Below are 26169 nucleotides of genomic sequence, written 5' to 3' on the forward strand. Positions count from 1 at the left end.
CACTGCTGATTGGCTGCCTCGTGTGACCATTTAATTTGAATAGATGGCCGTAATTCGGTTAGAGCGGCTAGCAGCAGAAATGATGTTCCGTAAGAAGCGAAGCGCTCAGGCTTAATCGAGTTTATTTAACGCATCTTTCAGTTATGTTTCTCCCCTGCTACCTCATACTTTATCCTGTATTTTGTCCCTGTGTAAGAGAATACAGGACTTTTTCTTTTACCATGTAACCCTCACTAAACCAGCTGCTAAACCTAAGTGCAGAAAACGGATTGGAGCTTGGACTCAGTGCAGAAAACGACTGAAAGTTCAAAGCGGTAGTTTGTCATTTTGGGGAAGGCTCTTTGTTTTTGATTAACACCAGCTGCTTGGTTTAAAACAAAGGTACAAATATTCTGCTCTGTGAGATTTACAAATGCACATGATGATATCTCGTTTATTCATTCTATATAAAATGAAACTCTATACTTGACAGATTGGGGGTTTTGGCTTTTATCTGCAGTGAAAAATGACAAACTATTCCTTTATTTTTTATACTCTTTGTACTTAGCATGTGTCACATTAACAGTTCTAACTATTCCCTCTTTTTTTCTTTCCAGTTATGAATGCAGTCATGTGAAGTCATCGTTTGACTGTTTTATATCAGTTTATCTCTTCTGTTTCTATGTAGCTGAGGAGCTCCTTCAACAAAGCATTCAGCATTAAGAAAGGCTCCAAAACATACTCTGACATTGAGGAAATTGCCACCCCCGACTCCTCAGCTCCTAACTCTCCCAAGATGCCTCATGAAGGGGGAGAAGGAGGAGACGGCATGCTGCCTTCCCTCAAAACCTCAGCTTCAGCCACCTCCTCTGTGTGAGTACACAACACCTACTCCACCGCACAGCTCAGCAGTGCAGTTTTCGTCTATGAAAATTTCTTATAAGGGCTCCTTGGCTTTTTCCAGGATCATGGAAAGTACAGAAGAGGGAGACGGCGAGGAAAGCGCCGTATCGGAGTTGCGCTCAGAGCTCTGGGTGAAAGAGAGGGAACTGACAGATATTCGACTTGAAGCCTTAGACTCTGCACATCAGCTTGAGCAGCTCCGAGAAGCCATGAAAAACATGCAGGTTTGTTTTGCCTACTGCACGTGTCTTTGTTCAGTTACCTGCAAAGCTGTTATTACAATTTAAAGCTTTATGCTCATGTTTCAGTCGACGGTGGAGAACCTGAAGGCAGAAAATGTCAATTTAAAAACAGGAACCCAGAATCACCTCCCTGGCTCTGGCCCCACCTCCTCCACATCCCAGCCTTCAGGCCTGGCGTCCCTCCTGGGGCCCTCTCTGAGGCAGCCAATGAGCATGTCCCTCACCAAATCCTTCAGCCTTAGTCTGAATGATTGTAAAGATCCAGGTCAGAGACTAACAAAGCCTTAAAACAATGTTTACCTCATAAAGAAGTGCAGCGTGCATCTCCTCCTCATTTCCTCCTCTCTTGCAGAAGCGTCTCAAGGTGACACGCTAAGCGCGTCTTCTCAGCGTGAAGAAGTGTGTGCACGTCTGCTGGTCCGTATCGGAGACCAAACAGAGGTAGACGTGGAACACTTTTATTACTCACAATGTCCGATAATGTCAAGAGCTTTAACTGGACACTCTGGAAATTAAGCGTCTGTTTCTTCTCTGTAGGACAAACAGCAGCAGGAGTACTACCTTGGCTCAGTGCTGATTAATGCGAGGACTGACTGGCCTTGTCTGGACTCCCTCATAGCCGAGACCTTCAAAGTAAGTCTTGTAAATCTGGTCTCCTTTTTTATTGAGTGGACATTTGTGGTTCAGTAGCCCGGCTGCGATTTGTTTTTGCTCAACCGTAAAATCTTAACTGTGATATATTTATTCTTTGTTTAGGATTATTTAAGTCAAGTGGACCCGACAGCCAGCTTGGGTCTGACCAGTGACTCCCTGCACATGTACCAGTTTACCCAGGGCAGGCTGAGGGTGATTGGGGGGGACAAACCCCAAGGCTCACCTTATCGATGTCTTGGCAATGGTCCCGCTCGTATTTTTGTCACCTTGAAAGGTTAGCAGATATAAGTGCATTCAGTGCTTTTTTTCCCCATGTCCTGTCTCCCCCCCCCTAACCAGCGGATGGCTGCCCCTCCCAGAGTTGGCTGGAGTGGTCAGAGTTTTTCCTTGACTGTGCTCGTGCTTGCTTCACATGGAGTTTTTTGATTGTTTGGGTTTATTTGTATTGTTATCTTTGAATACAAAGCAGCTCGAGGTAAAAGTTGTTGCAATATTTGGACTACATGAATAAAAATGGAGCTGAAAACAGTTTGTTTTGCTCTGAAACGCTGTATTCAAAACTCTTATTGACGTCTATTTTCTTAAATGAATTGCATGCGGCTTTTTAACTTTTACATGGTGCTAGTCTCCAGGATTCTTACACATATTTTTAGTGTAATCTGAGGCCCATTTTGTAAATGAAAATGGTTGGCTCGAGGGTCGTGGATGCCAGAGTGCTATTAAATAGCCACAAGACAAAAGTAGGACTTTGGGAATGTAATGAAAGCATGTGATGGTTTATCTGGACCAGGGTTTGGCAACCCAAACCTTCACTGTGGTTCCTGCTTTGACAGAAAAAAGCTCCTCTTCTATTGTTAGGTTGGGGGGGCTAAAATGACTATTTTCATGTTGGTTAAGCCCCCCGAGACCTAGACCAACTGGTGTAATTTGTTTAAGTACTGGATCTAGTATAAAATTAGACAGTTTAGTTATTCATAAATGCTACATACATCGTCTTGCTCATCCTCCCCTCTGTGTCTGAAACTCTTCAGGTCTCCGGGAGAAATGTGTTGACTCACTGGTGTTTGAGACCCTGATTCCTAAGCCCATGATGCTGCACTATATCAGCCTGCTGATGAAGCACAGGCGCCTTGTTCTGTCTGGGCCCAGCGGGACAGGAAAGACTTACCTAGCTCAGCGTCTGGCCCACTACCTCCTGCAGCGCAGCCGCACTGACTCGACTGAAGCCGGCCACGAGCCCGGTCTCCTGGGTCGCAGCCCTGCTATCACCTTCAACATGCACCGTCAATCACAGAAGGTAAAACCTGATTAAGGATTTTTGGTGGTTTTTTTGTTCCTTATTCTTTCACAAGCAAGTATGAAAATATGTATTCACCTTTTAACAGGAGCTGCAGTTGTATCTGTCAGATCTAGCAAATCAGATTGACAGAGAGTGTGGAGGGGAACTTCCCCTGGTCGTTATCATCGATGATATTAGCGATTCAGCGGCCATCACTGAGCTTGTTAATGGAGCGCTCACCTGCAAGTATCACAAATGGTAAATGACTTTGAGAATTACTCTGTTTCACCAACGAATTCAATAAGATTTGTTTAATCGAAGAGTAACAAGATTTTCTCTGTTGCTGTTTCAGTCCGTACATAATTGGAACGACCAATCAACCTGTGAAAATGACGTCTAACCATGGGCTGCACCTGAGCTTCAGGTAGGCAGAGGACTGGATGAAACATACTCCGTGACCCTGTTTAACTCTTACGCAGAAAGTAAGTGTTTCTTGCATGTGGCCACAGGATGGTGATGTTCTCCAACAACGTAGAACCAGCAAATGGGTTTCTGCTGAGGTACTTGCACCGTAAAGCTGTAGAGGCTTACCAGGACCAGGAGCAGGACTTGGCACGCCACCAGGAGCTCCTCCAGGTTCTCGACTGGATCCCTCAGCTCTGGTACCATCTGCACGCCTTCCTGGAGAAACACAGCACTTCAGACTTCCTCATAGGTGAGATATTAGCAGACAGAGTGAGCAAAGTCCGACTTGGGTACTTGGGAGAGAGTTGTTATGATAAAGACCTGTTAACAAAAAACCCTGCCTCCTCCAGGTCCCTGCTTTTTCCTGTCATGCCCAGTGTCAGTGGCGGAGTTCAGGCAGTGGTTCATTGACTTGTGGAACCACTCGATCATACCGTACTTGCAGGAAGGAGCCAAAGATGGCATTAAGGTGAACATGCACACATTTCCAAAATATAACAGTAGTGGAACAAACAATAACCCCCTCTATAACAATACTGTTTTTACTGTGGACTTGTCTTCCTGTCAGGTCCATGGGCATAAATCAGTATGGGAGGATCCGGTCGAGTGGGTGAGAGGCACCCTCCCTTGGCCCAACGCACAGCAGGATCAGTCCAGGCTCTTTCACCTACCTCCTCCTAGCATAGGTCCACTCAGTGAGGAGAAGAAGCCTCCTAAAGACACACCTCCACCCAGCACACTGGAGTCAGACCCACTGGTGAGTGATTTCTTTTGTGCCTAGATGTGCTTTGGTCCATTTTGATTTGCTGAGAGTGGAGAATATTGCCGGGAATACAAACAAATTGACATTGTTTCAATAAGACTGTCAATTAATTGACCATGGTGCAAAAAAAGTTCATGTTGCGAAAGGTGTGGAGAGTGTAGAACAGGGGTCCCCGATCCCAGTCCACGAGGGCCGGTGTCCCTGCAGGTTTTAGATGTGTCTTTGATCCATCACAGCTGATTTAAATGGATAAATTAGCTCCTCAACATGTCCTGAAGTTCTCCAGAGGCCTGGTAATGAACTAATCATGTGATTCAGGTGTGTTGACCCCGGGTGAGATCTAAAACCTGCAGGGACACCGGCCCTCGTGGACTGGGATTGGGGACCCCTGGTGTAGAGCCTGCAACACCTCATCTAGCAGCTCACTGTAACTGGGCCATCGTGCTCTATACTCACAGGAATGTTTAAAACTGTCTATCAGTACTAAATTCTCAATGAATGTACTGAATTTCCTGCGATTGTTTCCTCAACGGAGTCCTTTTATTCTGACACAGAAAATATGTCTTTAGCATTAGAAACACATAAGAAAGGAGAGCCTGATTACAAGACAGTCAAAAAGCCACCGTACACAACGCTGGCAGAGCAGTTATTGGATTAAACGTAGAATAACTTAATCTCTATTTCAAGCCATATTTCATATATGCAAAGCCAAATCTAAGCACAGGGGGAGAACACATGTGTAGCAATCTTCTCTGTGGCCAACTCTTCTTCTGTGTCTCCTGCTCCACAGATGGCCATGCTGCTGAAGCTCCAGGAGTCGGCCAACTGCATAGAGTCTCCAGAGAGGGAAGGCAGTCTTGATCCCACTCTGCAGGCTACACTCTGAGTAGACTGTCGATAAAGCTAAGGAACTGTCGACTCTACAGCGCGGCTCTCACAAATGCAGTTCAAATGAGAATTTAAAGACTCCAAGATGAACTTTAATGTGTGCTCAGTGAGCAGTTACAAAGCTAATGTAAAGAATCTACAGAGAGAGGGAGTAGGAGGATTATGGACAGTGGACAATGGGTTTGCTCCTCCCGGATATCTGAACATGGGAAAGATGATGAAACCGCTTTGACAGGAAGCTGCGATGATCACGGCGGGGAAAGATGGTGTCTTTTCTCCCTTCTGCTCTCAGCTGGTATCAGATGGGCTGTTGTTGAATCTGCAAGTGCATGGTGACCAAAATAGTATAAAACAAAATATTACCTATAACCCCGTTGAATATTTGTTCCCTTTGTTTTGTTTTGTTTGTTTTTTACTGCCGCAACCCTCACAACAACTATTGGTGCTTATAGGTTTATTTTGGAGGCACATGCGTCATTTCAGGAATGCAGACTACAGAAAAACAGTCTGATCACTCCCCAAAAAGTAGGACCAGCACTTGACTCCAGCCAAAATGCACTTTATTTTTTTACTTGCAATAATTGGATTTTAGGAGGCCGTGTCAGTGACTGTGTATCAAATGGGGGGATCGGCTTGGCCAAATCATGCAGTTCACTAGTAAATCCTCCAGATGGCAGCATCTATTGATTCCTGCCTCTCTTCTGTTCATGGTGCGCTTTCAGTCTCACTAAAGGTGCTTGGTAGAACATAACACACACTCAAAAACACAACTATGAAAAAGGCCTTGAATGTTTTCTTCTTTTCAGTTCTGCTATTTTGTCATTTATCGAATAAACAGAACCGCGAAGCTGCAAAGAGCAACGTGCATGAGGTGAAAACTGAAACGAGTGATGATTTCATTTTGGGTTGAGTCTGTAAAGAGAATGTCATCATACGTGGACTCAGTAACCAGTGTTATGCTGATATTATAACCACAGGAAGTCAATGTACTGAATTATAAACACAGAGAGAGAAAAAAACACCCACGACCTGCTTGTTTATTGAGCACCGTTTCTGGCTATGCTTGCGTATACTCTGTATTTAGATATCGGTTTTAAAACACAGACTTCTCTTGTAATAGCTGACGACACAGCTCTCAAAGTCTTGATTTTGTAGGATTTTTTGTACCGAGTCATCTTCAGTGATCGCCCGTATGCCGACGTTTATCACCCGTGTCATCATCCCTGAAGCAGAAGCAGAAAACTAGCAAAAAATAGCCGTAACATTTTCCTTCCTCTTTCCTTTACTTCCATCTTTTGATTAAAACGTGACTTTCTGCTAATTGTCAGTTTCCTTTTCTCACATGGTTTGAGTTACCGTCAGAAAAGACTGATTAATATTTAAATGTGACTTCCTCCCGTTTTGTTTTTTCATTGGTTTGCACATGAAATATGCTAGAGGTAGTAGATGACAGTATTTATTGCTCGCATCTTGACTGTTAACTGAGATAAAGTGAGAAAGTATAAAGAGCGGTGTAAGAGGAGGGAACTGTAGGTTGTTGGGATACTCTTAAACCCCTTAGCTTGACCCTGAAGTACCTCAGACTGCCATACTCTGCCCACATGTTCCTCTACTGCTGTAAAGTAGAGGCACGATGCCTAAGTCTATCTGTGCCTGAAACACAATTTGGCCTAAAAAGCTGCTTTGACTACCACACAGAGGCCTCGATCTAGAGGGAACATAACTAGTTCCACTGACCTACTCTGATGTCACTTCCATGTCATCACTTTAATGCCCAAATTTGGGTTTCGAGTGGGTTATCGATATATTTGGAGCCTTTGACAGGCAGTTATGTGATAAGCTGTAAGTTAAGATGATGTGTGTGTCAGTAAACTGCAGTTAATGCGAATGTGTATCATGACTAGGCTGCTTTGCACGATTTGACACCATCTTCAACTTAAGCTTGAAGGTCTTGTCGTCATTGGGGAGTTGCCTGAGAAATGGGAAGCTGCGTGAGAACAGATGCAAGCCTAGAGATGTGATGTTGATGCATGTATCCCTGGTGTGTTCCCAAAGTTTCCTTTCATTGGACCTACCGCACTTAAACCTTATCACGGGAGGGATTTTTAAATAACTGGATATCTTCCTCTTTTTCACATTGTTTTTAAGAGCAGACATGTGGGGGGTTTTTGTGTTTTTTCTTATGCAAATATTTGTAAAGATGTTTTGTTTTTCCTCTTTTGTACATTACATCACTATTGTAAACACTGTAAATAGTCACTGCGTCTGCGACAACAATCACTTAAGAGATCTAAGAGAAAGTTGGGCCCGCGTATGCAGAAAATGAGCGTCCTCTGTGGTTGTATTGTCTTCCTCCAGCAGGAAGGAGCACTTGGCTTAAAAGTGGGCTCGGTAAAGGTTGTATGGCATGTCTCTATAACCACATTAAATCCCATATGTCTAACATTGAGCAGTTGTTACAATAAAGTCATGCCATTCATCACATCACTACCTGTTTTCTACGTGTTGTTTCTTTATAATCCACTAGGGGGTGCTAATGGGCCACTACTCAATTAAGTTGAACGACCGCTCTCTGATGTATTTGATGGTTTCTTAATTATCAGTTTAATTATCGACAGGTGTGTTACCTGAGTTAAAGGTACACAACGTTTTTTTTCTCCTTATATTTCTTTACCTTCAGTCTTCCCATAGAAGAAGATGTGGCTTAAGTGGGTAGGCGGGTGTAGAAGTCATGGGAATGGGTGGAGCAGCCCACCAGCCCTCAGTATATATGTTACCTAAGACTCTTCCACCGCCTCATCCCGAGGAGTTCGCGTCCGCCTGCAAGATGCCGGCCAAACCTGCACCTATCAAGAAGTCACCAGTCAAGAAGGCTGCGGAGAAGGCACCTGAGCCCGTTCCACCCGTGGAGGCTCCACCTGCCGAGGCCGCACCTGCTGAAGCTCCTCCAGCCGAGGCAGAAGCAGCTGCCGCCCCTCCAGCAGAAGACACCCCCGCTGCTGAAGGAAGCGCTCCCGGTATCTCGATAGACTCTTGGGAACGGAGTAGAGTTGCAAGCTAATATTACTAACCGTGACTATGCGTGGGTAGCTCTCGTGTTTAACAGTGTTTGATTTAATTAAGAATATAAGCAGACATTTTCTCCCCCAAGTTAGGAAGTTCTACGCTTTTGTTGCATCAAACAGCTTTCAAGCATCCTAAAGCCAGTGATCAAAACTAAAGTGAATGCAGTGCAACAAAGTGCTTCCTAACTGTGTCAAGTGAGTAGTAACAGTACAATTGTCATTATTTTTTACAAGTACTTACTTTGAGCAAGGCTGCCATAATTTACAGCCTGTACTAGCAGTGGATCCGAATACACGTGCAACACCCCCACTCTCCCCTTTCCACAAAGTTGGGATGTGAATTCCAGGAAAACTTAAAAGAAAAACCTGAACGAGACCAAGCATACCGATTTAGAGCAGAAACCTTCCCTTTTAAGCAGCTCTCTCTATAAGTGACAGGGAACTGAGAAGACCAGTTGCTCTAGTTTTAATGGTTTTACAAGCCATATGGTTTCCATTCTTACTTGCTGTAGGATTTCAGCTGTTCCACAGTTCAGCATGCCTTTGTCATATTTTTTCTTTCATATGTTTTAAGTAGGTGACAGGTGTGGACTGCTGGCATGGCCATTTGGGACCCTTTAATACGGAGCTATGCTGCTGTAATATGTGGGGAATGTGTTGCCGACATAAGCAAGGCTTTCCCTGAAAATGATGTCATCTGAATGGCAACATTTGTTGCTCCAAATCTGAGTAAATTTTAAAAATACTCATAATTTTAAAAACAAAACCCTCTAATCTCAGTTTGTCAGGTCACAGATAAAAGACCTAAATGTGTCTGAGCTAAGAAAACGCAGCTGAATTTCTAGATCTTGCATTTTGTTTTGCATGCGACTTGAATTTGTTGGCATGGTGACATTTTTGTGGAGAGCCTTATTAGTTGGGAGATGTCCCTCCAACAAGTTACACAAACTGTTTTTTCAAAAAGCAAAGGGATTTCTTATTTTTTTACATTTAATATGTTGTCTTTGTACTATTTTAAATATAATTTAGTGTTGAAAGGATTTGCAAAACATTGTGTAGTGTTTTAAATTTTACTTTACAATCTGAAACTTGAACACTGTAAACTACAGTGTGTGCTACATAAGCAAAGTACAACACATTTCTTTAAAAACAAGTCTCTCATGCTTCTACTCCTGTTCAGTAATTTACCCCAAGTTGACCACACATTAACTGTAAACACCAGCGCTTGAAGCCTTTTTGCAGACTGAAACGAAAGCTGGATCTCAAGTTACCCTCTTGTATCAATACTCTGAAGCAATTCTTCATTTTATTAATGTGTTTTTGGCTTTAAACCTCGACACATGACCCTTAACCTTAACTGATGGCAATATGACAGAAGACAGAGGAGATTCAACAGCTACTAAGAGTAAACTTACACCACAGGCTGTCCGCACACATATGCAAGCTGATATGCAACATGTGTTTGTGTTCCACTGTGCACTTCTTGTGTTTCTGTCTGTAAATGTGTTCGTGTGTTCATCTTCTGCCTTTCTTAACTGCTGAGGTTTTTGTTTGTGGACATTTGGTCACCTGTTTGTTCTAACACAGCTGTACCCACACTGCTCTTTCCTGCTGCTTGCTCAGTAGAGTATACAGTGATGTGAAAAAAAGCTTTTGTGGGGCTCTGTGCACTTGTTTGGAAAGAACAGTTTCCAAAGGAATGAAGAGGGTAAAGAGCAGCAGGTTTCTGGTAATCAAATGCTGGTTAACTGATCATTCGCAAGTCTGATCACCGCTATAAAAGCAGCAGTTTTGGCAGCTGACTGGTGTGGAGCATTCAGATGCTTGTGTTGACACAATGCGAGAATCGTCTCACGAGTGGATGCCAAATTCACCCCAAGGTCAGACTGTGCAATTCTTAGATAAATTCCAAACAACACATTAACATATCAAATGTTAAAGTTCATGACAGTACAATTAGGCTTGTTTGGAAAGGTTGCCAAAAGAAAGCCTCTTCTCTCTTAGAAGAACTTGGCAGCTCATCTTAGGTTTGCTAAGTAGCATCTAAAAAAAACCACAAGACTTCTGGAACAATGTATTTGTTCCAGAGTAGAGATGCTTTGGCTTTTCCCAAATGTGGTGCTGTGGTTATGACAAACACAGCATGCAAAAGAATCGAGATGTTGCAATGGTCCACTCAAAGTCCTGACCTTCGCACGAATGAAATGCTGGACAAGAGCTTAAGAGAGCTGTGCATAAACAAAACCAGAGATAAGATAAGATAAAACTTTATTAATCCCTCGGGTGGGTTCCTCTGGGAAATTCAAGTGCAAGTCTCAACGAACTGAAGCAGCATAAAGAAGAGTGGGCAAAAAGTCCTCCGCAAGACACTGATAGTCAAGGATTCCTTCAAGTTATCACTTCTAAAGGTGGTCCTGTAATATGACACGCATTTAGTTTTCACAAAAGGTTCTGTGAAAACTTTCTTTTTCACATCACTAAGTTTATCAAAATGCCTAAAAACGTTCGATTACCTGCATTAATAATGTCAAATTGTTCGTATCTAACTGGCTTCCCTAACGGCGTTTTAATGCTAGCTACAGCTCCTGCCGCTGAAGATGCTGCTGCTGCTCCTGCTGCAGATGCTCCGGCAGACGGTAAACATTATCGTTATTACAAATAAGTACTTCCCATCATGACTTTCCCAATCTGTGAGAAGGTAACTTCCTGATGCCTTTTTCTCTGCAGTAAAATAGTTTTGTTCAAAGGTTTGGACATTTGCATCGTTGAATGCTGCTGTATAGAAAAAATACTGTGGATAAGTACCAGGGTTTTTTTTCTTGTATTTGCTTATAAAAATGTAAATATTCTCCTTTTTCTTGCTAGCTGCTCCAGTGGAACCTGCTGTAGTCGAGGAGCCACCTAAGGCCCCCACACCACCACCTCCTGCAGGTAACACTAACATCTGATCCTGCTGTGTGTCAGATGTAGCATTAATCTCCTAAAACAATTATATTCACTTTTATCTTGTATGTAAAGAAATTAAAGAAAGAGATCCTCTTATTTAAAAAGCTGGAAATGATAAATGAATTTGGCTTTAAATCAGATCTTGTATCAACATATAGTTTGACTGTTTTTCTAATGATTCATTGTGAAAATGAGAAAAATCTTCCATAATAATTATCAATAAAAATAACTGAGTTGCAGCTCCACACATTTATGCATTAGAATGTAAAGCATCTTGCTAATTATCCCATTATGTGTGTATTTTTAACTGTTTTTTCTATATTAAGAATGCTTTATCAAGCTTCACTGCACTAAACCTCTCACAGTCCCCACCAGTGCTCCTTTGGACGTGTCTGTGGATGATGTTAACGACTCCAGTCTCACCATTAAGTGGAAGACACCAGAGACCATCGGAGACTCGGGCCTGGATGGATACGCCATCGAGTACTGCAAGGATGGAAGTAAGTCTGCATATGTGTGTCACATGTATGTGAGAGTGTTTGCTTGCACCTGTCCCCAGCGTGTCAGAGGGCAAATATACTCATTGCTGGGTCCGGGCCGTATACGGCAGGCATCAGTTTACCGGCTGTCGCTGTATCTCCCGACACCACTTTTAGAAGCACTCATTTGCTCAGATGACGGCATGCCTTCTGAGATTTCGTCACGGTAGCCAAAGTATACTTCTTATGGGCAGGTTGTTTGTAAACTGGTGTCAACAGGTGATAAACCACTTAACTCATTCACTGCCATTGACGTCTATAGCCGTCAATTGCAGTGAATGAGTCAATGGGTTTAACTCATTCACTGCCAATGGCTGGCAGTGAATGAGTTAAGTTTAATTGAGGGGTTTTTAACATTCAGGAAAATTGCAATAAATAAAAAACCATCAGGAGAAAAAGCGGATAGTTTGCATTCTTTTCATAATATGGAATAATGACCCTGAAAGCCTCTCACTAACACAGATCCTTGGTTTCCCAACAGCAGCAGACTGGGTTGTAGCTAACGAGGAGCTGACTGCAGCTAACCGATACTGCATCAAAAATCTGAAAGCAGGTGATTTGCTGCGTGTGCGCGTGGTGGCTGTAAACCCCGGTGGCCGCAGCGAACCTGGAACACTCGCTGACCCTGTGCCAATCCGCGAGGTTGTTGGTGAGTCATTAGTGCACCTCACTATCAGGCAGCTTCCAGCAAAGTTGTCTTTTATTGGACAGCTGTTTTTTTAAAAACAGTCTAAAATCACATAACACACTTACAAGTTAGTCTTCATAGAAAGTGTCAAACCAACTCTAAAAACGTCCCATAATTCCTAAAACGTTTCTTCAAACCTTTGTTGCTAAGCTCCCGTGACATTATTCTGTTTGGAGAAGGAACCACGCAAAGCTTGCTTGCACAGTACAATGAGAATTTCTATTTCATAGTGAGAATTAACACAGAGAATATGCTGTTCATCTCTGCACAAGACGTCCCGCACCAGAACCTTACAACGAAGCTCTCCGTTGCTGTGCAGCCACCTGGTAAAATGACTGTCTCCAACTCTTTATCAGGAGCTCTAACATAGTTGTAACTTATGACCTATCCTTAAAATACTCATGTTACAACCAGTGAGGTAGAGGTGGTATTAACTGCTGGTGCCTCAGATGGATTGCACAGATGCAAGCACATAAATCGCAAAGGTGCTGACAAGAGCTTTCATTAGCTGTAAGTCATGCTTTCATTTGCATGTACGCACATCTTCAGTCAAGACTGCTGGTTGGTACACTTTCAATTTACAGAATGTTCCTGTCATTTTATACATCCATGAAAATATATAACTAAACTAAATATAACTGAATAAATATAAAACTAAATCGCACTAAATCACTTTGAATCAGTTTGCAGCTTTGGTCCAGACTATAATATCACTTAATATACAGTAATGTACAAAAGCCGCCCCTTGTTTCTTTGCAATTTGCTAGGAAAATGGGAAATAGCTGCAGCATTTTATTGAAATATCCACACATACATGTAAACACTGCATATAAAGCAAAAACAGAGTTTGCACAATTCTAACAAGGTTAAAAGTCAGTATTTGCTATCAGCACCTTTATTCTTCAACGCAGCCTGAACTCTGTTAGGCGAACGTTCGTGTAATTTCTGTGAGTACTATTCAGGAATCCAGGCTTCTTGAAGGACATCCAGCTGTTCTTTGGACGTTGGCTGCCTTTTGTTCTGTTCTCAGTCAAGTTGATCACACACTGCTTCAGTCATGTTGAGGTTGAGTCCATGACTGAAAGTGTTCCACTGTCTGTTTTTCTATCCAGGAATGCTTTTACATTACTGGCAGTGCTGCCAGAGATGTTTTACAGATACTAATGTGTGATGGATCAAAATCTTACTAAGGTATCGTGAGAGGTTGCTCTCCATAAATCACCTTGTTGGTGCAAAAATACAATTTTATGTCGATCAAACTGTGTTATCTTTGACCTTTGTGTTACTTTTGTGTCTTTCTAAATCTTTGAAAGCCTGGATAATTATTGCTCAAGAAAGCAAACTGAAGGCTGACTCGAGATTTTTGCACAGTACTGTATTGCCGATACAGTTTGGTACATTCATTCATGAACTGTGTGTGTGAAACAGTCTTTCGTTTACTTATCACTGGGCCACAGTTTACTCAAAAAAAGGCCAAACACGGTTATAGCTAGAAGTAAGTAGGCGTTTGCACCACGCCCAAATAGGCTCATTAGCAAATATTAACATGCTTGCCCTAAGATTGTTATATTAGCATGACTACCATGGGAAACATGTTTAAGCATTTGACTCCAAGCACAAAAAGAGACTGCCTAGTACTATATAACTAATAATGGATGCAGCCTTTTTGCTTACGATTGCATCAACGACTATTCTTTCCCCTTTGACCAATGCGTTCTTGTTAAAAATGCAAAAATCTGGCTGATGGTTATTATGACCTTTGTAAAATTCCTCACTTTAACTGTTGCTTCACTATTGTGGTGTGCTGTGTACTGAGAAGTACAGCTCCAGAATACACAGAGACTCTCTTTTCACCACACTTCGCTCACAGTACTTTTTCTGTGGTTTAAACCACAGTTGGTTTATTTTCCGTAGTTCTGATTCTGAACCCACACACTGACGTAGTGCCGACCTGAGTTGACATGCCCCAGTTACCCACAGCTTACTGTCTCTAGGCGTATTTCCTGGTTGGTGAAACATGAGCCTAATTGTTGGATTCTGTATGGCTTGTTGAGGTTAAATTCAGCTGTGTGTCAGTCACAAGCTGTCCGGACCAGACACCCATCCACAGGTTTAAGCTTTAGAGGAAGACATGCTGTCCTACATATGCTGAAAGCCCCCTACAAAGACATTTTATCCGGAGACAATGGCAGATTATAGATTCCTTGCAGGGGGGACTTACAGGCTGCTGGATGCCACAATGCCTGCAACACTTCGGGGCATTGCTGGGAAGTGTGCTGATTAGCAAGGATTAGTGTTTGAGCCAAATCTGGAGGCAGCCCTGATCTACTTGGGAAATGGTTGTTCCAGAAGCAAGATCCCATCCTGAGAAGCAATGATACGGTGACAAATGTAAGAACAGGAAGGCAAGATATCAGGTTAGATTTAGTGCATCAGAAGGAGAAGATGTAAACACTCTTATAGCTAGAAGAAGATGGAAGTGGATGTGGTGCCCAATGGGAGGGTAGTTTGAGTGGATTAGGAGAAGCAGGCTGTAGGGGGGTGAATGAGGTGAGGGAGGGCAGGAGCCTGGTGGTTTTATTTATCCTCTAAGCCCAGAGAGCTTTTCAGACATTTGCTGCTTATGCAGAAACATGTGAGAGATGCTGTTCCTGATACTTAGCACTTGGCGTGAAGGAAACCATCCAACAGAGCCCAGCTAGATGTCTGCGATGCAACTTCACCTGTTTGATTTTAATTCACATCAGGAGTTGCTGCAGTCGTCTGCAGACGTGATATCGCAACCACTGCTCAGCTGAAAGCGTTGACATGTATTTGTGGTTTCTTTGGGCACGACGTGAGGGCTGTGCTTTCAGGGTTCAGTCTTTCTTGTCACTAAAGCTATTTTAGGAGCTGCTGGTTTGAGGCTCTTACTTGTTCGGCTCTTCCTGCCTAGATACTGCACTTTTCTTTAAGCACACAGAACCTTTGTTTAGATTTCACCTCATTTTGTGTTTTGTTTTGTTTGGTCCTGCAAAAACTGGGTCATGAGGCATAAGCACTTAAACGGTGGCTTGAGTGTGATGATGTATCAGGTCTACTTGCATCAGTATGGAAAAGATTTCATGTTAGCTTGTTTTTTATGTTTTTAAGGAAATGTTTTACATTGAAAAACTGAAGTGAAAGTGCGACGAGCTGACTTTTTAAAAAAATCTTTGATGATCAAGTTAGTTTTTAATTGTATGCGTTTCGCACACATCGCTGTTTCAAATGAGTTTGTTTTGTCCTGCTAACAGTGCATTTTCCACTTTATAGTCATTGCTCTTTCTAAAGTTAAATACATATTCAGACTGTCAGCTTCTCGGCTGCTATGACTATTTTTCTGTCATGAATTTGCATAGTTAAAACTGTTGTGGGTTAATTTTATCCTGTTCAATCAGGTTCTTGTAGACTTTGCAGCAGCAGTAGCTGCTCTATTTAGATCTTGTTGACCTGCCATTATATGCATGTGTGAGCACACTTTAAAGAGTCTGACAGGATGTGTATACACCGTGCTTTATGCTGTTAGCATGTAATGTTAACTGTTCAGTAAATCAGCAGCAAATCTGCTCAGTCAGACTGTAGAAGACGGACGAGGTGAAAAATAAACATGCTTGATTTGACTTTGCAGACCGTCCCAAGATCCGCTTGCCTCGGGCTCTCAGGTCCCGCTATGTCAAGAAAGTCGGAGAGCAGATCAACCTCGTCATCCCGTTTCTTGTAAGCTGGCTTGTGTGCACATTCACTGCATTAGTCAGTGAGGAAACATAAAAGGCTGACAGATGCATTTTTGAACACTTCGGTTTATTTTGCTTTTAACCGTTCTCGTTTTCAACTCCTTAGGGAAAGCCTAAACCTGCAGTGTCCTGGCTTAAAGATGGTCAGCCTGTGGATACCAAGAAGGTCAATATCAGGAACAGTGACAAGGACAGCATCCTGTTCATCCGCGGCGCTCAGAGGGAGGACTCTGGTGTTTATGAGATGACCCTAAAAGTGGATAGCTTTGAAGATAAAGGCACAATTACCCTTCAGATTGTGGGTGAGTGACACATGAGACATAAAACAATCTCATTTACACAAAGGAATATGTGAGCGTGTCAAACTGTTGATTCACGCGAGGCCTTCCTGTTAAATGTGCTCAGCTGGCTTTGCAGCTGACGTGTTGACTTCCTTGTTTCTAGACTTGTGACTTTCTCTGGGTATTAGCCAACATAAATGACATCTCTGACAAAGATGCCAGAGTGCTTGAGCCTTGTGCCAGCTACTGTTGAGCTTAAAATACATACAGTTTAAATAGATGGATTTCTCATTATGATTGTAATACCGTGATACTTACAGTAATGTGTTTCATCAGAGCGCCCTGGTCCTCCTGTTAGTATAAAGCTGGTGGATGCCTGGGGCTTCAATGCTGCTCTGGAGTGGACTCCACCCAAGGATAATGGCAACACAGACATCACTGGATACACTGTCCAGAAAGCTGACAAGAAGACTGGGGTATAGTAGAGATTTACTCAAACTGCACAAAACCCATCTGTTACACCAGATCAGTAATGTTGACATGAATCTCACAAACCCAGAGCATCACTTTCTATTCATAGTTTGAGGTCGAGTTGCCCCACAGGTGTTGGCATCTTTAACACGACACAGAAAGATGCACATTTATGTGCATTTAACTCGGTTTTCAGTGTTTCATTCAATATGATGCAGTCAGAGTGAAGCCTTACTGCAGCATATTGGTCTGTTTTATAAAGGTTCTGTATTATTGGTGAATTTCAGATTAACTCTGAAGTCGGAATTAACAAGTTCCCAATAACAGTTTCATCTGGGTTGTCTCCTCAACTGGGATTTCCAACTCGGAAATTCAGAGCAGGAGTTAACAATCAAAGATGGCGGCAGTGAATGTAACCAGTAGTGGATATCTAAATCTTTTCATTTGTACAGCCCCTGTTGTGTATTTGTGATTTGCTAATAAGACATTTGCAGAGCAGCCACTATTCGGGGATGTGCTGCAGCGGTGCTTTTCAGAGCAAAAGCACAGGTATTGTGCTGTATTGGTAGTGATGCATGAAAGACTCAACCTTGCTAAAACCAAAACAAATGCTTTTTCAGTTTCTGACATCCAGGCAGCTGGAACGAGGCGTAAATGTCCTTTTTACAGAAATGCACTAACCAGAGTGTTTGTGAAAATGGTCTTTGTTGACGTGTGTTAGTGAAACAAAGACATTTTTCAGCTGGAGTCGTATTTATTTTACAACGAGCAGGATTAGAACTTACAGAACAAAGCAGCCACTGTGACCTGGTATGGTAAATGGTAAATGGCCTGTATTTATACAGCGCTTTACTCGTCCCTAAGGACCCCAAAGCGCGTTACACATCCAGTCATCCACCCATTCACACACTGGTGATGGCAGCTACGTTGTAGCCACAGCCGCCCTGGGGCACTGACAGAGGCGAGGCTGCCGGACACTGGCGCCACCAGGCCCCTCTGACCACCACCAGTAGGCAACGGGGGAAGTGTCTTGCCCAAGGACACAACGACCGAGACTGTCGGAGCCGGGGCTCGAACCGGCAACCTTCCGATTACAAGACAAACGCCCGACTCTTGAGCCACGATCGCCATTTATGATTAAATAAATGTTTAAATTGTGTGTGAGTGTAGGCAGGGCCTTGAAGGGACTTCACATATTACATGTGTAAATATACTGAGTATACTTGAACTTTTCTGAATTCAGTCCAGTAAGGACACAGTCATGCTATCATTTCACACGTCTGATCCGACTGTCTGCTGTCTCACGCAGGAATGGTTCACGGTGCTGGAGCACTATCACAGGTTAAGTGCCACCATCTCAGACCTTGTCATGGGCAACTCGTATTCCTTTAGAGTGTTTGCTGAAAACAAAGTGGGCATGAGCGAGAAGAGCACTGTCACAAAGGAAGTGGCCACCATCCAGAAGACAGGTGACCCCCTGAATGCACACAGTACTTTCATTTGTCTCACATCAGTTTGTTTCTGTTGCATAAAGTTTTAGTGGCACAGCTGCAGTACGAATGGATACTTAGATTTTATTGAGCTGTGGTTAGTTGCAAGAATCTGAAGTGGAGACTTGAGGAGTGGGAATGGCCTTGGCACTGCTTTAAACATAAGTGGATAGCTCTCTTGGCAAGTGCTCTGCTATTACTGAAATAAATTTAAATAGGCTGTGAAATCATTAAGATGATTACCATAGTTGTGTTACAGTGTGTTTTATTCTTTAAGCAAATGTGTGTAGTAGTTCCACTTTTAAACATAATGCAGTAAAAAAGAGGATCTGCACTATATCTGGCTCATGAAAGCTTAACGCTGCTTCCTTTACAGGTATTGTCTACAAACCTCCTGAGTACCCGGAGCATGACTTCAACGAGGCTCCAAAGTTCACCACGGCCCTCAACGACAGAGCCGCCACCGTGGGATACACCACCAAGCTGCTGTGCTCTGTTCGTGGGAGTCCTAAGGTTAGACGTGCGTTACTCTCATTTACAGATGTCAAAAAGGTTTCATTCATATTTTTTTCTTGTCTGAATATTTGCTTAGTATTTTGTGATAGTTTGTCTTATTAAAACATTTGTAATTAGACGCCTTAGATTTTAGGGAACTATTATGACAGTGGTTTAATATTAGAGCTCACATTTTTAACAACAAAAACATCCAAAACACCAACATCTTATATAAACAGCAGTGTCTATACAACAATTTATTGATACTAGATCTTATCAGTTGGTATCGTGGTGGCATCCTAACAGTTGACTGGACATTTAGAGCTCATGCTCACACTAAAGGTACAAAGCTAGGAGGACACATGGAAGCATCTGCTGGTTATAAATAGAACTGGCCTATTGAGATTTGGGGGACTTTCCATGTTACACAAACATAGCAAATGTTCCTTTTTGAACTGAAACGGTCTTATTCTCACCAGAAAACCTCACAAATGCACTTTAAATATGATATTAGTGCCACAGTTAAAAAAGGATGCACTCTGGAGTTCGGGGAGGGCTTCCACTGGTATGTTGATGGGGATTTTCAGAATGTATCTCACTGTTTGGCAGCAACTGCTTGGGTTAAACTTATCTTTACAGTTGTCTGACAGATGCAGGCAGATTAAGTGGCAGTTCAGAATGGAAATGCAGTTGATTATTCGTCCTAGCCGTCCTTGGCTTTTCCCCAGGACAGCAGCAGTTAGTCGCCCTGTGCGTGCCGGCGTAGATGAGACAGAGCTAACAAATTTGGTACAGCACGGCACAAAAGCTGACGTTAGACAATGAAGAAAACAGGGACTGATGGGTAATTTGTTTGTAGCTTTATGTTTGTTCTTTTTTGCAGCGTTTAGTATTTATTAGTCATTTTATGACAGTATGCCACAGTTTGGGACAGTGAAACTTATCACAGACAAAGTCTGTAGCTGAGAATAATGAGAAAGCAATTTTCCTTCATGTTAGTATCTATAGACTGAGAGCTGTGCTTGCCAAATAGGTCTTTCTTGCCTTTCCCTGTGGTGTAAAAAGATTTCTCCAAGTAGTTGTATCATCTGTATGTCTGCTTAACCATGCATCCAACAATCTGTCGTCCTCTGCTTATCCAGCCTATCCCACTGGGCATAGGGCGGGGGCAGGGTACACCTGGTCATCTACTTAACCGCTGTATGACCGATACTTTAGCTTCACGTCTTTACATAATCACTGTAAATTGAAATCTCTCATACTCCTGTAAGTGGGCTTGAAGTGTTTTATAGCATGTGTTTATCGAGCCACCTCCTCTTCCCTGGCATGGAGTTCAGTGTGGAGAGGTCCAGTACAAAGGCATGCTCAGTAGTGTGATAGCTTGTGCTGTTGTCTCTGATAAAGAGCTGTCACATAGAGTAGGGGACTGCATTAAGGGGGTGAGAGATGCGTGATAAGAAGGGCGGACAGAAAAAGAGACAGTGATAAGAAGTATAGATTGTTCTCCTTTCATGGCTGATTGAAGATGTGTTTGTAACACAGAAAGCACTATTTTTGCCGCCCAAACAGACCACAGCTGCAGAACAAGTTTAAATAGCTCACTCTGTACCAAGCAGACAGGAAAGAAAAGCCACGACAGTTTAAAGTAAGAAATGTAAAACTGAAGTGGAAAAAAACACATCGGTGAAGCTGCAGAGACGGACCACAGATGTCAGTTTTGCCAGGATTAAGAGATTTAAAGACCAGTTTGAAACGGTAACATTCACTGACTATTGGCAGGGGTTTATTAGGCTTTACTGAGACGCCAGTTGTGTTTTGTCACACAGGACACATTCAGTCAAAACAGAATTGGTCTGAAAATCAACCTTTAACCTGTAGAAATTACTGGATTTCTTTGCATTTTCCCTGTTTCGCCATTTAACCATTTCTCTGGTGACCAAGTCCGTTGCCACGCCAACAGTTCTCTAAGGCTTTACATAGGTTAAAGAGCTAACATCGAAATCAGCATGTTCAAATATACACTATGACAGTGTGACCAATGTGTATATTTGGGAGGTTAGTTTAGTCTTGGGGAAATCTGAAATAAACCGAGGTGCACAGAACCTGGATGTCTTTAATTAACTGATTTAATTAACTTACAAACATAACCTGATCTTGATATTTCGTGGCAATCTTTCGAATAGTTGTTGAGTATTCAGCTTGGAAGTGGTAGACCAACTGACTACCTTAACCATGCTTCATGGCCAAAACTGTCACACACGTTTTCACGTGTCTCTATTAGTCGTGTCTTTGCAGATTGGTTCCTGAATGTGTCCGATGAATATTCTCATGTTGCAGAAGAGATCAACCTTGTAGATCCCAGCTGCTGTTATCATGATAATTCATGCAAGATGTTGATTTTCATTAACATCAGTCTTGGTAATTTTGTGGTAAAGTTAATTTATTTTGTTAATTTTTCTTTCATCTCAGCCTAAGATCGAGTGGTTGAAGAATCAAATGGTCATTGGTGACGACCCCAAGTATCGTCAGATCTCCAACCAGGGCATTTGCTCCCTCGAGATCCGAAAGCCCTGCAGCTTTGATGGTGGTGTGTACACCTGCAGAGCTAAAAATGCCCAGGGAGAGGCCACCGTCTCCTGCAAGCTCGAGGTCAAACGTATGTATCTACTGTTGATCAAATGGGGAAATATTTCTACATTTACTCTTCAATATTTTCTCCCTAAGCTGTTGTGAATTATTGTAACTATAAAAAGACATTTACATCAATTTGAAAAGCAGAAGTTTTTTTAACCACAGCTACACTTTTGTTTCCTAAACAGAGGTCATTCTTCCAGATGCTGAGAAGGGGAAATAAACTATTATCTAAACTTCTAGAGGTAAGTTCATTAGCAAGGTAAGCAATGTATTAAGGGACTGGGTTGTTCCAGTAAATATACACATAACGCACAAAAATTGAGCAAATATATATTTATAATCCAGCTAAACACAATTCACCAGCTATATCATCCCCCAACATATTTATTAAATAATTTTCCAACTAGTCTTGTCTTTCTGACTATAGATTCTCAAGAGATCAAAATAGACTTTGCCTAAACCCTCACTGTAAATACCTTAGTAACATAGGACACTGTGAACATCCATCTGTAAACAAGCAGACAGCTTTGCCCTGTGCTCTGCATCTACCTGTACTGTTTTGTTTCAGTTTGTATTTATTGCTTTGTTTACTCTTCGAGGTGTCTCCCTATTTCTCTGTAGGTGGCCTGTACTGTAAGTTCTTGTGGTACCATTTGGCCATAAAAATAAAACCACTGACAGATAAAATGGATGATTTTGATATGGATCATCATTTTAGCTCATCATGTTCCAATCCAATATTCTGCTTCCTGGCAGTCATGCTACTTAGACACATCCCACTCACGCTTGCAACTAGTGCAAAATGCCGCGGCACGATTTTTAACTGGCAGAAGGAAATTCGACCACATCACTCCGGTCTTGGTCTCTACATTGGCTTCCAATTGAATTTAGGATCCATTTTAAAGTTCTTTTATTGGTTTTTAAATCTCTAAATGGTCTGGCACCTGTTTATTTGTCTGACTTGTTGAAGCCACATGTCCCCATTCCTGCGCTTCGGTCAGCAACTGTTGCTTTCTGTCCCAAAGTCACGGCTGAAACTTAGAGGAGACCGAGCGTTCTCTGTTGCAGCTCCGATGCTTTGGAAAAGCCTTCCTCTCCTTATTAGACAGACTACATCAGTGCCAGTTTTTAAGTCCAGATTAAAAACCTATTTTTATTCCCTGGCTTTTAACTCTGTGGGTAACTGGCATTTTTATTCATTTTATTGCTATGTCTGGTTTTTGCTATTTTATTCCTATATTTATATTTGTATTATATAGCAGGTCTACCAGGTGTGTTTTTAAAGTGCTATATAAATAAACGATGATGATGATGATGGCCTCTTCCTGTATGCTATGCAACATCACTATGACAAAGTATTTGTTATTAAAGCTTTCACTGGCAAACCCAGTTTACTGGCTCAGTTGTCATTGGAGATGAAATGGGACAGACTGATAAAACCTGCAGAGCCACTGACCAGCCATGAGCTGCAGTGACAAACTCATCAGTTTAAAAGCAACGCCGCTCTTGCTCTCCTCTTCCCTCCTCATGTCTCCTCTCAGCCTTTATCCTCTGTGCATTTTGTACATTGCAAGCCCTGCTTTTAGATGTGGTAATGTGGCGAGGATTAATGATGGCTAAATAGAAATACCAAATCTGATGTTTTCACTGCTTTTATTATGCTATTTATATCCTCACTCTTAGACTGCCACATTTGTGTTTTGGTGTTTTAATTACTCCAGTGGTGTAGAATTTCACAGGGAGTGCTCAAAATTTCCTTTTAACTATTAAGATCTGACACATCAGCAGATTCACATCAGTTGATGGCTCACTCTGCTGTTATTTTTGTACACAGCCTGTTGTTAAATTTCAAACAGAACGCTCTATTTATGTTGCTTTAGCCTGCCTAAAGTTTCATGCTCACCTGCAAGCAGCTTTGCAACCCACTTCCTTTTTATGCTGTATCTGACTTAATCAGTGTCAAATCTCTTGATACCTGCTGTGATGGTGTTGCTCTTTCTGCTATGTGCTTTCCATGGAGAGGTTCCAGAAAGCAGTCACAGCAAACAAAATCCTCTCAGAGTGTAGGGATCCTGACGCAACTCTAACTGATTATATTTAAAAATAACCACTTGTGATTGAATGTTGCTGTTCAGCTCCAATTACATTTTGTAATATGCAATATAGGAGAAAAACCATTGTGCATTATTTTTGCACTTTGAACAGTTAGAGGAGTAAAGTTTCAGTGTCCTTCTTAGTTGTTTGACTTGAGGGAATAAAATAGTTGCCATGATACATACACACTTCAAACTTGACCTTGAGTGTGGTCAGGGACACAAGTGTCTTCACATCATGCTGTTATGTAAATGGGGTCACATACCTTTCTACTCCAAATGCAACTCCAGTGTGTTTGGATGGGTTCACACCTGTATTTATGTACAGCTGTCCTCTTGTGATCAGATTACTGAAAAAGCGTTTTCAGGCCAAGTGTAAACTGTACCCTATAAATGACGTGATCCTGCTTATAAGTCTCTACAAGGTGTCAGTATGTGATCCCATACAGCTCAGCCTTACATGGGATGGCCCCGCATGGGGAGAAAGAAGGATTAGGCAGGATTGGCCATTGGGCGAGAGATAGGGGTGATGTCAGTGCGGCACTCGACAGCTTCTATAAATGACTCCAGATGATCTGACACACAGCCAAACTCTTCACATTACCATGAGTCAACAGGCCGAGTGCTGTGAGAAGAGGGGAGAATGGGCTAAGAGAGCAGAAACTGAGGCAGATAATCCCTGATGGAAAATACGCACTTAAGCAATCTCACACATAAGGACACACCCAGACCTACAAGACAGCAAGACCTTAAACGAACGGTCAAGCTTTCTGTCAGAATGTTTCTGATTAAAGTGATTACCAATATCTCATGATTCCATTTAATGTTTTCTTCCTTTAATTTTCTTTCCACCTTTCTTTGGCTTTAGAGGACCAGCAGAAGTCCAGGTCTTATGTTTTAAGGTAAGAGTTTGTGTGTGTGTGTGTGTGTGTGTGTGTGTGTGTGTGTGTGTGTGTGTGTGTGTGTGTGTGTGTGTGTGTGTACATCATTCAGTTAAAATAATTCATTAAATTAATGCACAATATGCCAATTTTATATCCTCTGTGGAAATATGACTGCGTGTGCGCAAACCTTATAAATCCCTCTTATTTCTTCCAGAGTGTTTGAGAAGGTGCAAGTTGGCTGTGCGGCAGTGTGTACATAATGAAGAAATGGGCAGAACACCATACCAACATCTCCATATCTATTTCAAGTCAGACACCCTGACTCTCCCTCCAGCATGCATGGAAGATCCAGCCCATCCCCGTTTGCCAAACGTTGTATGTTATTTCAGTTGGTGACATGTATGTAAAGCTATATTTACCATGTTTTTTCTGTTTGTTATAGTAAGTATATATAAGGTATATGTACTGCTCAATGAAACAGTAAATCCTGGGAGATGCGATGCCTGTAGGGATGTTAAATAAAGGTTATATTTTATTATATGTGATTTTCTTTTTAAAAACATAAATTTAAAGATGCTTACAATACAGTGTCCCAGTGTAGAGTTATCTACAGTTATTAAGAGAGTCATAGGATTTCAATAATGAGATTTCAAGTTGTTATCATTTAATGAAACAGCCTTTGTAGACTGGTTCTCTGGCATTTTGATGAAATTCTGGTTACTGGTGGCGTAGTGGTGAGTACTGTTGTTTCTCAATAAGATGTTTCTAGCCTTCGTTAAGTTTCTGTTCCTGTTCCTGTGACTTAGTGGGTTTCCAGGCTTCCTCTCACAGTCCAAACGTACAGTTATGTCCATTAATATTTGGACACAGACAACTTTTTTCTAATTTTGCTTCTGTACAATACCACAATGAATTTTAAATGCAACAATTCAGATGCAGTTGAAGTGCAGACCTTCAGCTTTAATTCAGTGGGTTGAACAAAAAGATTGCATAAAAGAGTTTCCTCCTGTTAATGCTCCGCCAGGCCTTTACTGCAGCAGCTTTCAGTTGCTGTTTGTGTGGAGAAGTTTAGTCTTCAGCGAGTTAAAAGCTCAGTTTGTTACGATCAGGTGACTGATTTGGCAGTTCAAGAATATTCCACTTCTTTGCTTTAATAAACTGTGTTGCTTTGGCTGCATGTTTTGGGTCGTTGTCTATCTGTATTATGATGCTGCCCAATCACTCTGACTGCATTTAGCTCAATTTGAGCTCAATTTGTCTCTGAACACAGACAAACAAACAAACAAACACTGGTGCTGCAGTGACACTGGCAGCCATGCATGGCCAAGCCATCACACCGCTGTGTTTTACAGATGATGTGGAATGCATTGGATCATGAGCTGTCTCATAATTTTGCCATCTTGCCATCATTCTGAGAGACGTTGATCTTGGTTTCATCTCGAAAGAATATTTTTCCAGACCTGTGCTGGCTTTTGTTGATGTTTTGTTTTTTGTTTGTTTGTTTGTTTGTTTTTTAGCAAAGTCCAATCTAGCTTTTCTATTCTTGGGGCTTATGAGTGGCTTGAACCTTGCAGTGAACTCTGTATTTACTTTCATGGTTGGTTACTGGTACACCTACCTCCTGGAGAGTGTTGTTCACTTGGTTGGCTGATGTG

At 42.1% G+C, this 26169-nt stretch overlaps 2 protein-coding genes across 14 annotated transcripts in view; both read left to right on the forward strand.

Moving 5' to 3' along the window:
- The window catches only part of LOC120743986 (neuron navigator 1-like), an 80833-nt gene extending 73173 nt beyond the window's left edge, over positions 1-7660 (forward strand). For all 12 annotated transcript variants that reach the window (XM_040048062.1, XM_040048061.1, XM_040048065.1 and 9 more), the window contains 13 exons: positions 668-852; positions 944-1106; positions 1191-1389; positions 1477-1565; positions 1662-1757; positions 1881-2052; positions 2810-3075; positions 3164-3315; positions 3410-3481; positions 3567-3772; positions 3873-3991; positions 4091-4279; positions 5076-7660. In XM_040048062.1, coding sequence (XP_039903996.1) covers positions 668-852; positions 944-1106; positions 1191-1389; positions 1477-1565; positions 1662-1757; positions 1881-2052; positions 2810-3075; positions 3164-3315; positions 3410-3481; positions 3567-3772; positions 3873-3991; positions 4091-4279; positions 5076-5171 — 2004 coding nt within the window. In that variant the 3' untranslated portion in view covers positions 5172-7660. The remainder of the gene's footprint in view (positions 1-667; positions 853-943; positions 1107-1190; positions 1390-1476; positions 1566-1661; positions 1758-1880; positions 2053-2809; positions 3076-3163; positions 3316-3409; positions 3482-3566; positions 3773-3872; positions 3992-4090; positions 4280-5075) is intronic.
- A 122-nt stretch (positions 7661-7782) lies between these two features.
- mybpha (myosin binding protein Ha) lies at positions 7783-25691 on the forward strand. 2 transcript variants are annotated; one of them, XM_040048095.1, is made up of 14 exons: positions 7783-8190; positions 10836-10874; positions 11104-11169; positions 11550-11684; positions 12205-12372; positions 16061-16149; positions 16273-16468; positions 16784-16923; positions 18228-18387; positions 18785-18921; positions 21373-21559; positions 21723-21779; positions 24499-24532; positions 24729-25691. In XM_040048095.1, the coding sequence occupies exons 1-12, from the start codon at positions 7905-7907 to the stop codon at positions 21755-21757; spliced, it is 1638 nt and encodes a 545-aa protein (XP_039904029.1). In that variant the 5' UTR covers positions 7783-7904; the 3' UTR covers positions 21758-21779; positions 24499-24532; positions 24729-25691. The 2 variants fall into 2 exon arrangements, with proteins under 2 accessions (XP_039904029.1, XP_039904028.1); XM_040048094.1 differs by lacking the exon at positions 10836-10874.
- Positions 25692-26169: the final 478 nt, after the last annotated feature.

Source organism: Simochromis diagramma, unplaced genomic scaffold, assembly GCF_900408965.1.
Source record: "Simochromis diagramma unplaced genomic scaffold, fSimDia1.1 OVJJ01000387.1, whole genome shotgun sequence".
NCBI lineage: Eukaryota > Metazoa > Chordata > Actinopteri > Cichliformes > Cichlidae > Simochromis > Simochromis diagramma.